The 18,329-nt window shown below is 36.7% G+C and overlaps 1 protein-coding gene across 1 annotated transcript in view; it reads right to left on the minus strand.

Moving 5' to 3' along the window:
- Window positions 1-18,329, minus strand: part of JAK2 (Janus kinase 2) — a 64,290-nt gene that overhangs the window by 26,364 nt on the left and 19,597 nt on the right. Inside the window, exons 4-10 of the mRNA XM_084750014.1 lie at window positions 13,366-13,489; window positions 10,023-10,140; window positions 7,920-8,065; window positions 6,041-6,362; window positions 5,218-5,337; window positions 3,679-3,836; window positions 1,471-1,582 (exon numbers count right to left, since the gene is read on the minus strand). Of these exons, the coding sequence (XP_084606140.1) occupies window positions 1,471-1,582; window positions 3,679-3,836; window positions 5,218-5,337; window positions 6,041-6,362; window positions 7,920-8,065; window positions 10,023-10,140; window positions 13,366-13,489 (1,100 nt within the window). The remainder of the gene's footprint in view (window positions 1-1,470; window positions 1,583-3,678; window positions 3,837-5,217; window positions 5,338-6,040; window positions 6,363-7,919; window positions 8,066-10,022; window positions 10,141-13,365; window positions 13,490-18,329) is intronic.

The raw sequence follows: 18,329 nt of genomic DNA on the forward strand, positions 1-18,329 counted from the left end.
CGCTCCCTCCACCTCTGTCCTTAATTCACTTCACTGAGTAGTTTATTGTTGAGGCCCTCCCTAACAGGATTAACCCCTTCCCACAAGCAAAGAATTAGCATTCCATTGTACACTATTTTGTTTTTATAATTATCTCTAATATTTGCCCTATGAGGTACTTCACTCATCTTAACAATTTGACCTGCTTTTCATTACTTTATTCATCCTACTTTGAGCCATTTATAAAACAACTGTTAATCCCTCAAGACAACCTCATGTCTTTTGTACTCTAAAAGCTCTTTCTGAATAAATAAGATCTTCTCTGATATTGTTTATTTTGGTCTATATTAATCACAATGCTTAATTGAGTATTTTTAGTATACTTTAAATTTTTGTTGTTGTTGTTGACTTTAAATTTTTTTATTTCCAACAGATAGGTTTCTGAAACATAGGTTTGTATCATTTGTTCTCTAATTCCTAATAATAATTCTCTACTAATATCATATGTATTAAGCACATATGACAATGAGAGATGTATTAGAGAGTATCCTAGTCCTCTAATAATATTAGATGTATTAGGCACATACGATAAACAAAGATTCGTGCATTTTTAGTTAATAATTTCACACACCAGACAGTCGTATGCTGTAAGAAAGGACTCTGAAGCTGGACCTGTCAGCTTATGTAATGGTAAAATGATGACATACATGCTCTGCATATAAAGACAATTCCTTCTCTATATGTGCTGAGTACAAGATAATTGCTTTTATGAAAATAATTGAATAACATCTTTACTTTCAGCATCTTCAAAAAGTAAAATAAATATGGATGTCGTTACAAATCTTCTCAAGGTTTAGACCGTGCAGCTGCCTTGCACATATTTTTTTTTTAATTTTAAGTACTTTATTAAATACTATATTCATTGTAAAGGCTTTAGCCATCATGATCACCATGATACAATATATGTGCAATGCCTTGCACATATTTTTAAGATAACTATAGATAGTAAACAATCTTGAATGAGATCCAAGGTCATGTGCATTTAACGATGAGATCCATTGCACTCTTCCATTTAAAACACAAATTCTAGCTTAAAGTACTATCTGTTATGTTCCTGTTGTCTGCTTTGTTCCCGTTAGTAACATTTCTAGTAATCAGAAAATGTTCTTTTTACTTATTTTCCTGTCCATGATTTGATTTTGTTTAATTGTGAGCTGACTTGAGTATGCTTGATGAAATACCACTTGACATATGGTTAATACTGAAACATCAAAAAGCAAAATGAACATCAAATATAAAGAAAGAAATTATCATCATTTTTACATTTATATTAACTTCATGGGTTATTTATTTTGTAGTATATTAAGGTAAGCTAAGCATTATTATGCCACTGACAAGAACTATACTTGTAAGTGCTAAGAATAAAATACTTCATGATAGAGAAATACAGATTATACAATATGTTGCTATTAATAAATTTGATGCACTAACCTCAACAGCAAAGGTCAGAAAGTATTTGTTAAAGTCCTTAGGGCTACATCGAAGTACATACAGTCCAGTCTGGTTACCTGCCTTCTTTAGTTTACTAATGGCAAAATCCATTCTAAAAGTTAAGAAGAAACAATATGAGTGGCAGCATGTACATGTAACTATGAAAAATGTTACAACAATCAAATAAAAAAAAAACAACTTTCAGAAGACCTCCCTACTATATATATTCACAAATTTTTTTCAAAAGAAATCAATGTATCAAGTTATTTTTTTAATGAGCTCAAACCAATTCAAGGGATAATTATTATTTGGGGGTTTTTGTTTTGTTTTATTTTTCAAGACAGGGTTTCTCTGTGTAGCTTTGGCTGTCCTGGACTCATTTTGTAGACCAAGCTGGCCTTGAACTCACAGAGACCTGCCTCTCTCTGCCTTCCCAAGCACTAGCATTATAGGCGTGTGCTGCCATACCTGGCAATTATATTATTTTTTAAGACAATATGAAACAGTAAACCCATAAAGAAAAATCATCATTTTAATTATAAATTTAGTAATGAAAAAACATAGTCTGATAAAACTTCATTTTACAGTGAGAACAGTATATTATAATGTATTTCTCATGTCTCGTCTATCCCATAAGTACTAATACAAAATTGTCTTTCTATATTTAAAACAGTATCAAATCTAACAAAGACCCACAGTGACTAGAAAATACTAATTTTAAAATCTACTATATGCAAAAAAGAAAAAGAATTACTATGTTCATAAAATTGAAAATGTAGCACCTGAAAGCAAGACGTAACATATAAAAATCTGAAAGTCTGCAGAGGTGTGAGTCACATGGCCTGTGAGTTCTTATCATCAAGCTGAAACAACCAAGAGTCCGGTGGGAACAGGCAGTGTCAACGGGAAGGGGGGCCTGTGGCCATCTCTGTGGAAGGGGGGCCTGTGGCCATCTCTGTGGAAGGGGAGCCTGTGGCCATCTCTGTGGAAGGGGGCCTGTGACCATCTCTGTGGAAGGGGGGCCTGTGGCCATCTCTGTGGAAGGGGAGCCTGTGGCCATCTCTGTGGAAGGGGGCCTGTGGCCATCTCTGTGGAAGGGGGCCTGTGACCATCTCTGTGGAAGGGGGGCCTGTGGCCATCTCTGTGGAAGGGGGGCCTGTGGCCATCTCTGTGGAAGGGGAGCCTGTGGCCATCTCTGTGGAAGGGGGCCTGTGGCCATCTCTGTGGAAGGGGGCCTGTGGCCATCTCTGTGGAAGGGGGCCTGTGGCCATCTCTGTGGAAAGGGGGCCTGTGGCCATCTCTGGGGAGCTATCTGGGGACGTTAGCTGACGTGGGGGTGCAGCCTACTCTGTGTGGTACTCTCCTCAGGCAGGTGGCCTGCGCATAAGCAAGGAGAGCAGCCAGGATGCTGCCGGTGCTGACTTCCCTCTGTGAGGACTGTGGCCTGACATATAAGCCAATTAAAAATCCTTTTCTTCTCAAATTGCTTTTCTGTTTGGCAACAGAAAGCAAACTAGAACAGTAATTCTTAGTCATGTATAAAGAAATTAAAATAGAATTAAATATAAAGTCTAAACTATAATTAGACTATCCAAACACCAAGCCTTTTCAGCACTGTGGAAAGTTCCACAGCACAGTACTAACGAGAAACATGGGTATAACACACATTGTGTTTAAGCTTCAGTTGAGGTTAGACTATATAAAAACAATGTCAAATTTCAAATTTAGCACAATGGTTCCTCACTAGTACTTCAAAGTTAATAAAACATAAACTGAGGAGTTTTCGTTTGTTTGCTTTCAGGGACAGTGATTGAACACTGAGCTACAGCCCAAGGCAGACAAACTGTTAAGTATTATTTTGGATGTGCAGCCAGTCGCACCATGAAGTCAGATAAGGGCTGACTATGTGGCTAAACAACATTTGCCTCTGAAAAGTGTATCTCCCTGGAGACCAGGACAGCATGGTCTTCCTTTCTAGCTCTGTCTTACTGCTTTGAGAAAAGGTCTCTCACTGAACCTGAGGCTCTCAGCTGCCCAGCTAGCCTAAAAGCTCTCACAATATGCCTGTTTCTGCGCCCAGTGTTAGAATCACAGGCACACAGCTTTGTCCGGTTTTTTACGTGAGTGCCTGGACTTCAAGCTTGGGGCCTTATGCGTATGTACTGAGCCAGTGCCTTAGAACTGTACTTTAACTTCAGCGTTACTCACGAAATTGGACCGTGGCAGTTGCTGTGGATGTTTTCGAGCACGGCAGGAGGTGCGACCTCTTTACAGAGGTAATGGTGTGCATCCGCAGTTAGTCTGTAGTACCCATCAATTAATGACACAAATGACAAGGCTTCTTTTAATGAGCTAAGTTCTATCTCCTAATCAGAAAAGGAAAGCATGTAATTAAAATCAATCAAGTTCAAATGTTACAATTTCTCCACACTCTACTATAGATGAATTTCCTCTAAATTGTTCAGATCTCTTTCATTACTTCCAGTTACACAGCCTCACCTGACACTTAAAATCACAAACACGGGCTTAGCCAGCCTTCCCAGTCAGTCACTAAACATTCATATTTAATGACCTTCAATGACCCAGCTAGAGTCAATTAGAAAGTTCACCTACATAAAGGTTGAGATTAGTTATAAATTTGAACACTTATTTTTATATACTGCTCAGCCTAAAATACATGAACTAGAAACTGAAGTGTTTATATATAGAACTATGCGGTGAGTTTTGTTAAAATACATATATATATAAAAACATATAATGCCACTTTATCTAATGGAAAACTTTATCTAATGGAAAAACACATATACATATTAAAAGTACTTATATTCCATCTATCAAAATAATTAATGCGATTAAATAATTTAAAAATAAAGACCCATTTATAGCAGTGAGAAAAATGAAGTATGTTGAATTAAACTTAACCAAAAAATTGAAAATTATCATCAGAAGTTTCAAAATATTCTTGTGCAATGCAACATATTATGTGAACACACAGATGTTCTTGGGTGAGAACTATGTTCTTGGGTGAGAAAGTTCAAAATCATAAAAATATAAAACTATCTCCTACACTGGGCACAATGTCACACGCCTTTAATCCCAGCACTCAGCAGGCAGAGGCAGGCAAACCTCTGTGAGCTCCAGGCCAGCCTGGTCTCCAGAAAGAGTTCTAGGACAACCAAAGCTACATAGTGAGATCCTGTCTCACAAAAAACAAAAACAACGAAAATTCCAAGTTGATTTCTAAATTGCCAGAGTCTCCAGTAGAATACCAACAGTTGGTGCACATAGAAAAACAGGACAAAATGGGATTCAGAACACCAACGGATTCAATGTAAGAGAGATGATGATTCCACGGACACTGCTGCTATTATCATATTACTAATACAGGATGTAGGAAAATAGAAGAGCGTGCCTCTACCCTATAATACAGGATAATATGCCTTCTCCTCCTCCCGCACACTGCTTAAAGTCTAAACAAGAGGGAATTAAGTTCAACTCAGAGTTAACAAAAGAGAGCAGGAGGGACTGAGCTTTTATTTATAAAAATGAGTAAAACATAGTATATATAAACATCTGTATTAAGACAGTATTGATATTCATACAAAAATCTGCAGACAATAAAAGGTTTGTTGGGCTAGTGTTTTTTACAGCATACTTAACTAACCAAAATATCCAAGTATTAAGACTCTAAAATGCTTCTGAAAAGGTCTAGGGTATAACCACTACTACTGCTTAATACAAACTTACCAAAATTTTACCATCCTGTTTATGGATAGTTACAATTCTACTTTCATTTGAGCATTCCTGGTTTGCTTGCTTAATACTGATATCAATAATATCAGGAAAATCGCAATATAACTGTAAATCCTGTAATCAAGAGCATTGAGAATGTTACAGTGCCATTTCAAACAAGGCCTGAGAAGGAAATAATAGTCACTTAACATTCTTTAAAGGGCTCTAGGGAACAATGTAAGGCATTAAATGTGATTACTGATCCTAAAGTTGAGTCCTAAGACTAAGTTTATGCACCTGTTTTGACTTAAAAATGAGAACATTTTTAGAACTTAACCCAATTAATATTAAAAAAGAATGACTATCAGAAAACTGGGCAAATACCAACTGTGGCAAAAATAATATGATAACACTAAATCTCTCAAACCATATATGAGTGATATATGTGAACAAATTTAAATGTTTCAATGCAAATATAATAAAATTATATTATCAAAATCAGTTTAAAATTTTCATTTAATTAGCTTTATGATTATACTTAAGTTTCAATAATAGTGAAAGAATAAAGGAAACAAAGTTAATTTAAAATCACTTCAAAAAGTCAATCCTTTTCTGAAACTGTTAAGAAAGTCATTACTAATTATTTTGTCACAAAAATTATGAAAACATTTATCAACACTGTAATACAAACTACAGTTACAACTTTGATGGCTTTACACAAATAAAATTTCTATTAGCAAAGAAAGTCAAGAATATATTCAAATAATCAAATTTATTTTGCTTTTACGGCCACTCTACTTAATACAACAAAGAACAAGAATGTATCATTAAGAATTACCTGTTCTGTCAGTGTCTCACTGTCCTTATGTTTCCCTCTTGACCACTGAATTCCACCGTTTCCAGTTATTATAATGGTTGCAAAAATCTCCTCACCTGAAGAACCTCTTGCAGATTCTTTTACTTCAAACTGCTCTGTGTAGAAGGCAGACTGCAGGGTTTCCAGGTTTATAAGATACTTAAGTTTCAGGTTTCTGGCAGTGGCTTTGCATTGGCTGAACTGCTGAATGAATCTGCGAAATCTGTACCTTATTCGCTTCCGTGTTAAAATATGATAGTCTTGGATCTTTGCTCGAACGCACTTTGGTAAGAATGTCTTGTAGCTAGCACACGGACAACAAACAAAACAAAACTGGGAGATTAGTTCTACCTTTACCCACACTAAGCATGTCTGACATAACCACTATCTCATATACATGTGAAAGCCTTTAAGTTTTCATTTGATACACAGTCTCTGAGTGACAACATAGTTAAGAATATGGTATATTAATTTTCTTCCTCTAGTGAAATGAGTGCTCAGTCTAAAACTTCATTTCCTCTAATTATCTTATGTTCCTGAGATGATTTATAAGTTTTGGCACTTATTGCTCTGTGCTACAAATATTTCCTATAATGCTATACTCCAAATTTTATCTGAATTCTAGAAACAGCCATATTTGGTTGGACACTATTGTTCGTTATATAAACATACTTTAATGTCGGCATTGTCTTGTGAGCTTACCTTCAATAACTCCTAACAATTTCTTTCTATTCAAAACAACTCCTTTTGGAAGTGCTGAAGTTCTTTTGTATGCCAGACAGAAATCTGATACATGTAAATTATGAACCATTATATGAAAAATATTGCTTCAGATTATTTGCACAATATAAGAACTAGTTATAAATATTATCCCTTCAAGTGTTTCTTCCATTATTCTGAACTTACCTAGTCTTTTCAGAACAAGCAAACTAAATAATGAGTACCTGAGATATTTTGTACTACAAAAACCCACTTCTTTTTCACAAAGTGTGTGCTATACTAAGAAAAAGTTTGCCCTACAGTTTTTTTACTTAGTTTCTGATTGAGTGCAGTATACGCCAGAGAATACACCTGCGTGTGCTGGTGTGCTTGCTGTGCATCCTCAAGTGAGGGTCACAAGTCAAGGTGGGTTCTTTATCACTTCCCACCTAGCTTATTTTTAATTTCAAAATAGTTTATTATCCTACGTGCTCTGTACTTTTGCCTGCATGTATGTTTGAGCATGTGCAAAGATCAGAAGAGAGCATCAGATAGCCTTGGACTAGGGTGAGCTACTATGTGGGTAATCAAACCTGGGTCCACTGAGGAAGCAGGCAGGGATCACAACTACTGAACCATCTCTCTAGGCCCTACTTTTAAATTTTATTTAATATTATTGTGGGTCTATGAATGATATATATGGGGGCCATTGCCCTAGCACTTGCCTGGAGACCAGAGGCAACTCTGTGGACTCAGTTCTTTCCTTCCGCCTCTACGTGGGCTTCAGGGATCAGCCTCAGGTCATCATGCTGGTACAGCAAGCACCTTTACTGAGAAGCGATCTTTCTGGCCCCTCCACCTTATTTTATGAGACAGGGGCTCTTACTCAACCTGCGCCTGTCTCACTGTGTTGACTGAAATGGCGGTCACGCACTGGAGATCTGTCTGTCTTCCTTCACCTACCCATCACTGCAGTTACAGAAGCACACCATCCACCAGCCTGTGTGAGGTCTAGGAATATGAACTCAGGTCTCTGTGTCATACAGGAAGTATGTTTACCCACTGAGCCATCTCTATGACCCACCATTTTTATTATGAAATAAAAATGTGTGGGCAAACATGGGGAATGCAAAGTACCTAACTCTTCACAAAAGGAAATTACCTGATGGAGTTGTAGACAGCCAGAGGAGTCTGATCCTTTTCTTTAGCTATTCTCATCATATCTAGCACTGCCATCCCAAGACATTCTTCCTGAGTTTCATGAGTCACGGGTACTTTTATCCATCCATGTACAAAATCATGCCTCCACTGAAAAACAAAAATGTGTAAGGAAATGTCTCAGGTTTCACTGTCACATTTAATTATGTTATATCCTATAAATTAACCTCTAAAAATATGCATTTAAAAGTCATAAATCAACGTCTGCTTTTATTTTTATATCTTTTACCACAAAACACTAGCGAAAAGTTCATGTACAAAGACACTGACTATCTCACTGTGAGATCTCTCTTTTGTTTTGTCTTTTGGCACAGGGTTTCTCTGTGTAGCCCTGGATGTCCAAGAACTTGCTCTGTAGACCAAACTGACCTCAGCCTCTGCCTCCCAAGCACTGTGATTAAAGGAGTGCATCTGAAGTTTTATCATAAAAACATAAAAATGCCTAAACTAAAATAAATATTAATTAATCAAATATACACTTATTTCAGTTCATACTGAAGACATCGTACTAGAGTTTCTGTGGAATAGAAAGAAACATAGGATGTGGTCTCAACCCATCAAAAATAAAAACAATTTTTTGGAAGCTAAATATGCAAGAAGATAATTATGATGCCAGGTGAAATAACATGAAGTACCACAGAGCAGCTACTTTAGAAGCCTGGAGACAGCTAAGATTGTATACAGTTGGCATAATGAAAAGGTTTCATAGAAGATTTGAAACCTCATGTGATTTTTTTTTTAATGATAAAGACATTGTTGATGGATACAAACCAGAGCAAAGACAGAGGGATGAAACAAAAAGAAAGCACAGGGCACAGTCACAGACAGAAACTAGTAGTCTGCCTGGGACCAGGACAAGCTGCCTTGATACTGATAATGATGCAGTGGAAGTTTGTGTTTTGTATCATTATTCATTCTGTTTCATTTTTCAGTGAATTTGTCTTGCCATGTCTCTTTCCCTGCTAGGGTAATTAAAAATAGTAGATGTGCTTAGAGAAAGTACAGTGTGCTCAGAACGTATGTCCTGCTTAGATGACAGTAAGGATGATATAAGGAGTAGATGACACTGCAATCTGACACTGTTTAAGGATATAAAGATGGCCATTGTTCCAGAGACGGATGGCAGTTACAGTCTGTGAGGCCATGTGAATGTGCTCAATGGGCCATTTTAAAATGGTATGCTTTTAAAATTTATTATGTACATTTTACCATAATGAAAAAACTAAGTGGCCCCACACCCCAAAGGAAAGTATTTTTCAATACTTTGATTTCTGAATGTGAGGTGTAAAGCTCCGTGCTATTCTTCCCTTGTGCTAACACGTCTGATTAGAGACTTAACCTGACACACTGGGCTAGATACCCAAGGGAACTCAGTACCTTTGCTTTGCTTTCTTCTAATTTCTGTCCATGTTATTCTAGCAGCCCATGAACATAAAATAATTTAATAGAAAATATTTCAATTACTGTTTAATTCAAGATAATAGAGAAGAATGTATTACAAAATGTTCAAATAACACTACAAAAGTGCATCATTAGAGTACTGTGGACAAATAGCTGAACACAGTTCTCACTCTAAGTGTCAACATATGGCCAGCCTTCCCAGAGCAGCCTACCAACTATCACAGCTCCTTTTTTATGTTACTTCCTTTTGTTACATTTTACTGTCTATCATATAAGCCTAAAATTATCCAAAATTTATTTTTTAAAGACTCTAAAGAAGTTTATCACCTAATGGTAACATGAATTGTGCTGTTAAATTTATTTCACATCTTTTTTAAAATCCTTAAAATGACCTAAATTGTAAAAGAAAAAGAAACTGATTTCAAAAGGGTCAATTCAAGGAATCAGAACAAAAGTACATTTGTAAATCATAAGATCAAAAATTATTACCAAATAGACTATCCCTTTATCTCTCTATAAGTCAGAATGGCAATCTTCCCACATGAAGCTGACTTACCCTACGAAAGATATATGCTACATAGGAAGAAATTTCTAGTTTAATGCATATACAAAAATATTAATATAATATAATATAGTATAATTATACCTGAGCAAAAAGGTAAGACATGACAAAGTCATCAAGAAGAGGAGCTTCAGCCCCACGAGACACTCCGTATCTATAGGTTCTGTTGCTGCCACTGCAATACCACTGAGGAAAGTAAAACCTGCAAGACAATTGAAATATTCTATCAGCCTCCAGAGTTCAAGCACAAACCAAAGTCTGTCCAACCACTGTCAACACACTAAAAGTCATTAATGCTTTGCTGGAAACCACAAATAGCAGTGCTGAAATCAGATTGTAAACAAAAATATTTCTGGATGCTAACATGATAATAAATTAAGCAGAAAATGCAAGAAATAGAGTAAAGCAATCGCAACAGGCTGAAGCCGAGGCCGGAGAAGCATGAGTTCTGGCCTGGGCTACCTAGAATAACACCCTGTCTCCATAAACAAACAAACAAAGCATCAAATAAGAGCAGCAGCAAATGAAACCCAAGTAACTATAAAATCAACAGACAGCCCACTTTGATGCAACATATAATAGCTTGTAGAAGGAGAAGCAATCAAAGAAAACGAGAAATGTAGATATAAAAGTCAGCAAAAATCTTAAGTCCACTAACATTAATAGAGGCATCTGAAAATGCATCTACTGTGCAAACAAATAATTTCTCCTTCTTTTAGAAAAATTAACATTAAAATTTATCTATTAAAGAAAAGTTAAGTATATCCACTTTTGAAAGTGAAACTTTGAGATGTAATCATTCTACATGCAGCTTAGACATTTACAGTGCTTAGTGATTTGTCGTGTTCAATGTGGCACCAGTATCACCACGGTTTAATTTTACATTTTTACTCTTTCTCCACAACCATTAGCAATTCCACCCAAGTAAGTCACCGTGTTAACCTCTAGCTACAAGCTACCACCTTTACAAATTCTAGTCTCCTCATTTCATATTCAAAATAACAGCTGATACGTTGTCTTTTTATCTGACTTCATTTACTTGGCATGTTTTTAAGTTTCATCCACATAGCATATACTTTATTCCTTCCTTCTAACGAATTCTAACTGGATTGTATGATGTGGCATACCTTATTCACCCATCCATCACTTGAAAAGCATTTGAGTTGCTTCTGTTTTTATGTGAATGACACTCTGTGAACAGTGCTTTTGTGGATGCATGTTAGTAACACTGTACTTATCTTTGGGGGAAATGGCCAACCATTTTCCAAAATGATGACAGCACTGGTTGCTATTTTCACTAACAACGCTAACTAATTGGCATTCTAATTATACAAATAATTTCCATCATTTTTCATTGTCTGCCTTTTTACTTTTGCCATTTTAGTGGTTTGGTTGTTAACCTATCATGCATTTGATTTACATTTCTCACAGGACTCATGATATTGAATATCTTTTTGATATTGAGTATCAAATGCCTATTAGCTATTTGCATGCCAACCATTTCTTTGGAGAAATATTTATTCAAGCCCTTTGCCTTGAACGTTCATGAAATTTGATCCAAGGAGGCTCAGGGCACCATCGGTACTTAGGGATAGTTTCATTATGTTCTCATTCCTCATAGTTTTCAACTAAGTTTCTAATTTACCCATGGTGCTGATTAGGTGGGTTTTTTGTTTGTTTGTTTATTTGTTTGTGGGTTTTTTTTTGTCAACTTGACTCAAGCTAGAGTTAGACAGAAAAGAAAATGTCAGTTAAGGAATTGCCTCCTTAAGATTGGCCTATAGGCAAATAATTTCTGATTAGTGATCAATGTGGAAGGTCCCAGCCCACTATGGGTAGTACCACTCTTGTGCAGGTGAGCCTAGGTTTTATTGGAAAAGTACCTAAGCAAGATAGTGGGGAAAACCAGTAAGCAGGGATTCTCCAGGGCCTGTGCATCAGTTCCTGACTCTCGGCTCCTCCTCTGAGGAGGAGACTTCCATTTAGGATGGGCTGTAAGGGGTAGCATGAACTAAACACTTTCCTCGCCCAGGTTGCTTTTGGTCATGATGCTTAGATACAGCACTAGAAAGCAAACTCTGACACCCATATTGTTTCTTATTTAGATTATTTCTAAATAGTTAAAGCTTTAAAAATTGTTTTTTGAAAGCCTCATTATTTTGTTGCTATTGGCCACTTGTATGTAAGAATACCACTACTTCTTTTTCTTTTAAAATTTATAAATATTTATTTTGTGTATGAGCCAGAAGAGGGCATCAGGTACCCTGGAACTGAAGCTACAGATATTTATGAGCCGCCATGTGGATGCTAGAAATGGACCCTTCGTCCTCTAGAAATAGCCAGTGCATTTAAACCACAGAGCCATCTCTCCAGCCCGATTCACTGCTCTTCATACGTTCACTATTTAGACACTGAACTCTTTTACTAACATTGTCTTACTCATAATTTTACATAAAAATGATGCTTACACTCAGTAAAAATTTTACCTTAAAAACAGAAAACTCAAAAACATGCATGTACGCATTTTATACCGACTAAGGAAAAGAAAATAAGTAATGAAATATGAAAATGTACTAAGAACTCATCAAGTCATAATGATGTCACTACAAAGCCTAGGTTTGATTTCCAGCAAAACTAAACTGGGTGTGGTGGCCCACGCCTGTGATCTCAGAACCACTGGGGGTCAGAGGAGGACGAACAAAGTGCAATGTCATCCTTGGTCAGACAGTGAGTCCAGATAAAGTCTGGGATGCATGAGTTTTTGTCTCAACAAATTAAAATAAATAATGATGAACACTGAATACTACACATATTGTCTCTTTAGTGAAATACATGTAAAGTGATTATGGAGCAAACTAGGTCTAAGTTTGAACTCTGATGCTTTCCCAAAGCTATAAGGCCATGACTAAGTGTGAGTAATATGTCACAACATCAGATTCTTTTTATTTTACAGGGAATTCTTAATATTTCATTGAGTCATAAGAAAATTAAATAACACGTAAGTGCCTGGAGAATTACAGCTTTTTGTAAAATTTAAATTATTTCTTTGCTACTCTTTTATACTGAAAAAATCCTGAATTTTAATTTTTCTGAATATTAATAGATTTTACATGGTACCATAAATTACTAGCTAAATTAACTTACAAACAGAAATCTTTCATCTCTAAAAACTTATTTTTAAAGAAGAAAAGTGTTAAGATTGCATCTTATTGCACATGCATCACATTTCCCAGGAAAAATGACAATATCAAGACAGGATTTTACACAAGCCATTTTCACCTGTTATTTTTTTAATCCTTAATTATAACCAAAAGTCATGAAATGGCATCCCAACAGGAGGAAATACCATAATTATCCTATGTCAGGGCTGACAGCTCCCCTCCCTTTGGCTTTACTAATACACAAACCGCTTGGTGTCAGACAGTACCTTATTCTGTAGAGTATGTTGTGCCTGGTTGACTCATCTATGTGGAAGACATGGTTAGGCGGATACCAGATCCTTTCCGTTTCACTCATTAAAGCAAACATGTTATGATACACAGGAGCAATACCTAGAAATGACGCATAAAAGGACTGATTACAAATAGCTTGCAGAGCATTTATATAACATGCATAATCTGCCACGACGCGACACGTAGAAGTGAAGCACAAGGGGCTGACTGCAGAAGGCTAGCAGAACATTTACATACCACGTGATCTGTCCTGGTGACAGCTCTCACAGTCAGCAGAAACTTCAGTAGCAGCTGAACTACTGTGGGAAAACATACCTGAAAACCAACTTGGTTTTTATTTTCTGGTTTTGTATTTGTTTTTTGTTTGTTTGTTTGTTTTTAGTTTTTTGAGACAGGGTCTCTCTATGTAGCCTTGGCTGCCCTGGACTCACTTTGTAGACCAGGCTGGCCTTGAACTCACGGCAATCTGCCTGCCTCTGCCTCCTGAGTGCTGGGATTAAAGGCATGCGGCACCACCGTCTGGCTAAAACCAAGTTTTTAATCAAATAACTATATATTAAAAAAAATAATAAGACTGCTGATATTCTTGCATGGAGATAAAAATACACTTTATCCAGCTTGGAACTGTCTTCTTGAGAAAGTTTACAAGTTCCTCTTCCCCTTCTCCCCCAAGACAAGGTTTCTCTGTGTAGCTCTGGCTGTCCTGGACTCACTTTGCAGACCAGGCTGGCCTCAAACTCATAGCGATCTGCCTGCCGCTGCTGGGATTAAAGGCGTGTGCCACCCAAGTTCCTGGAGGCAGGCATACCAGAGCTTAAGGTCAGCTGCATAAGGAGTTTGAGGTCAGCTTGGACTACATAAGGCCCTGTTGCAAAAGGGAAAAAGGACAGAAAAAGTATTTGGGGCCAGTGAGATGGCTCAGTTGACTTTTACATTTTTTATAACTTAAATAGTGTAACAGATATAATTATTAGCATGGTCTATAAAACTTTTCATTTTAATATGGAAAATGTTCCACCCTTTTAAAAGTATCCAGTGGCTTGTTATTATCTCAAAACTTTGTCATCACTATCAATTAAAACACACTCATGCATACGAAGGAGAGCTGGAGAGCTGGCTCCTCAGTTAAGAGTGCATTGTGCTTGCAAAAGACCCAAGACAGCTGCCAAAACTCAGAGTGCTGGAGAGAGGCCTCGGCAGTTACCAGAGCTTGTTGCTATTTTTGAGGGCCTGGGTTTAGTTTCCAGCATGTACACAGCAGCGTACAACCATCTGTAACTCTAGTTCAGAAAAATATAACTTTTTAAAAGACTGAAAAATTATTTAAAAAAAAAACTAAATAGGTATATTAAAGACATCAGATCTACTTACCTTTTTAAATGGAAAATAAAGGTGGAAGAGAATAAAAGGAAAATTAAGAAAGAAACAAAACAAATCAGGTTCAGAAATTACATGTAAGCATAACCAGAAAACGAAAGGTGATGCCATCTACTGCTGCAGAGAAATGACACATTTCACACTTTTAGGTGGTGATACCAGAACAGATAAACACAGTTTTGGGTGACTGCTCAAGCAGCAGACTGTCTCTGTCATCTTCTCATTTTAGAAGTTGCTAACCTGCACTCCCTATATACTCAGATAATTAATGTTATTCCTTCTCAAGTCTCTGATGAGGTCAAAGACCAGATAATTTAGTTTTACAATTAAGCTCAGTTCTTCAGAAGTTAAGATGTTTTTAGGTCTAGATAGATGTTTTAAGTTGATAATTTTGAGATATGATATATTAATTTACATTCAGAATTTTAGATGCACCAAGATAGGAAAAATGTTTTCTTCAAGGCTACCAAATACAAATAGCCAAAACACTATGAATGTAACATTTATAGAATTCTTATTGTTTCATGGTTCTTCTTGCTGTAGTTTATTCTATATGTCTATAATAATATAAGTGTATATGTAAAAATAAAAAAATGATTCATTAACAAAAAATAAAAAACAGTAAAAATGGTAATTTTGCTTTTCAAAATAAATATAAGAATCTTAAGCTGAGTACTAACAAACCTAATCCATAAATGTTTCTTTTTTTTTTTTTTTTTTTTTTTGGTTTTTCGAGACAGGGTCTCTCTGTGTAGCCTTGGCTGTCCTAGACTCACTTTGTAGACCAGGCTGAGCCTCGAACTCACAGCGATCCGCCTGCCTCTGCCTCCCGAGTGCTGGGATTAAAGGCGTGCGCCACCATAAATGTTTCTTTAAAATAAATCATAAGGTGCTTGCCACCAATCCCTGAGACCTACACAGTGGAAGGAGAGAACCGATTTTACAAGCTGTCCTCTGATCACCATGCCTGCTGTGGAGACACGCGCGCACACACACACACACACACACACACACATACACACACACGCTAAAAAATAAAAATATTCTTTGCTTTTAAAAAAAATCACAAGAAAGTTCATTAATCAGAATTGCAAAGAAAGGTGAATTAGAAAATTCTACTAATGTAAAATATCAAAATAACATAGAAATCTAAAAACTGCAAAATGATAAATTTTAAAAATTGAGTACAGCAGTTTGTACTTTAACCAATATACAATATTAATTGAAGTAATTAAAAATCACTATTAAAATTAATAATGGTTTAAAATGAAAATATTAATCCTAGTAACACAAATCTGCATGACTAACAGCATGTGATACCTAGTCTGGAAGGAATGCAAATGAATCCCACATGACAGCACCTTACACCCATTCATTCGGCAAAACCAGGAAGATTCCTACTAGTGAGCTAGTCTGTGACCTGTAGCTGTAATTTTGTTAGGAATACAAGCTGGTGTAGCTTTTGAGAATGTAGTAGTTAATTAGAGCACTTGTGTCTACAACATGCTCGAGCACTTTAATGGAGCACTTCTTCCTATGAATTCTAAGGGAGTGGTCACAGAGAAACAAAGCAACAAATAAACTTCAGGGAGAACACCTGTGGCAGGAAGTATGACCCATGCTTTGGATTGTTATGAAAACCGGCAAACCAATGGGAATAAAGTCACTGGCTTAAGTAGATTTTCTCAATTTCTTTTCAAGAAAAGCAAGGTGCACAGTAGAATATCAATTTCATAAAATTCCCTCAAAATCCTAAACTTGTGGGGAGAGATTGCAGGACAAATGAATAGTGCACAGTCACAGAAACTGAACATTCACAAGAGATCACTGCCCTACTTACCAGGGTGAGACTAAGTGAAAAGAAAAGTGGGAGAAGAAACTCTCATTAAAAGGGGTTCATTATGGCCTGGCATGATGGTGCACACCTCTGAATCTGCACACTAGGAAGGTAGAGACAGGCAGATCCCTGTAAGCATGGCCAGCTCAGTATGTATGTATGTATGTATGTGTGTGTGTATACATACACACACACACACACACACACACACACACACACACACACACACCACACACACACCAAGTTCCATATCAGAGTTACATGGTGAGGCCCCGTCTTTAAACAAAACAAAAGAGGTTCATTAAATAGGAAAACCGAGTTTTAAAAAATGGGAAAAGAGACAAGGTGAAGGGATTACACTCAGGGCCAAGATGAGGGGAAGGGGTCACTCTGTAAATGAACTTCAGGCTACAGCAAATAATGAACTATAAGGCACAAGGCAACAGTGAATAATGCTACTCAAACAATCTGACAAAGCTATGTTACATAAACACTATTTTGACTGTTAATTTCAACTGAGAAAATGTCTTAACATTGGAAATTCCAGTATCATCCTCGAGAGCAGCGGTTCTCAACCTTCCTCATGCTGTGGTGACCATACACACAAAATTATGCTGTTGCTACTTCATAACTGTAATTTCTCTAATGTTCTGAATTATAATGTAAATATCTGATATGCAAACCCCAAAGGGGATCGCGGGCCACAGGTGGAGCTCCACTGCTCTAATGAGTCACAATGAACATCTGACTTCCTCTCTCTCATAACAGAAAGTATGTGCTTCCTTCACCGCTAGCCATGTTTTGTAAACTAAATGTTCTAGAAATATAAAGCATAGTGGGAGTTGAAACTGTCCAAGAAGATGCCGTAAAACACCTGACATTTTGCACAGAAAAAAAAAAATTACTAAAAAGAGAATCTTAACTTAAAAGCTAGCATTTATTTTAAATGTAAATATCCAAATACAATTTTAATCACTATTCTTATCTCATAAGTTTCTGAAGAATAACAATGCCATGATTTTTCAAACAGGAACACAGCTTTTACATGCTCTATAGCCTCATACTTTCCCAGCAAGCACTTTACACCCTGAACCATCTTCCTACGTCCAAGACTTTTCCTGAAGCAGAGTCTTATTATATAGCCCAGGATAGCCTTAAACTTAAAACTTTCTAACTTCAGTTGCTTAGGTGCTAAGATTATGGGAATCTGTCAATATACTCAACTTGAGACTTTTAAATGATGAATACTAGTTCTGTACATTAGTTATAAGTATTTGAATAAGAAAAAAGACCCAACTATACCACTCCAAGACATACACCCAAAAGATGCTCCACCATGTAACAAGGACATCTGCTCAACTATGTTCATAGCAACCTTTTTGTAATAAACAGAATCTAGAAACAACCTAGATGTCCCTCAACCAAAGACTGGACAAAGAAAGTGTGGCACATTTACACAATGGAATACTCTTCAGCTATCAAAAACAAGGAAATCTTGAAATTTGCCAGCAAATAGATGGACTAGAAATGATGATCCTGAGTGACGTAACCCAGACCCAGAAAGACATGCATGGTATAATAACATAGAAGTGGATATTAGCCCAACATAGATGTCCTCTGAGAGACTCCACCCAGCAAGGGATCCAGACAGATGCTGGGACACATTGCTGGACTCCAGGTGAGAGTGGTGTGGAAGAAGGGCAAGATGGAAGGACCCGGAGGGTT

Source organism: Acomys minous (genome assembly GCF_964271855.1).
Source record: "Acomys minous genome assembly, chromosome: 2".
NCBI classification, from domain to species: domain Eukaryota; kingdom Metazoa; phylum Chordata; class Mammalia; order Rodentia; family Muridae; genus Acomys; species Acomys minous.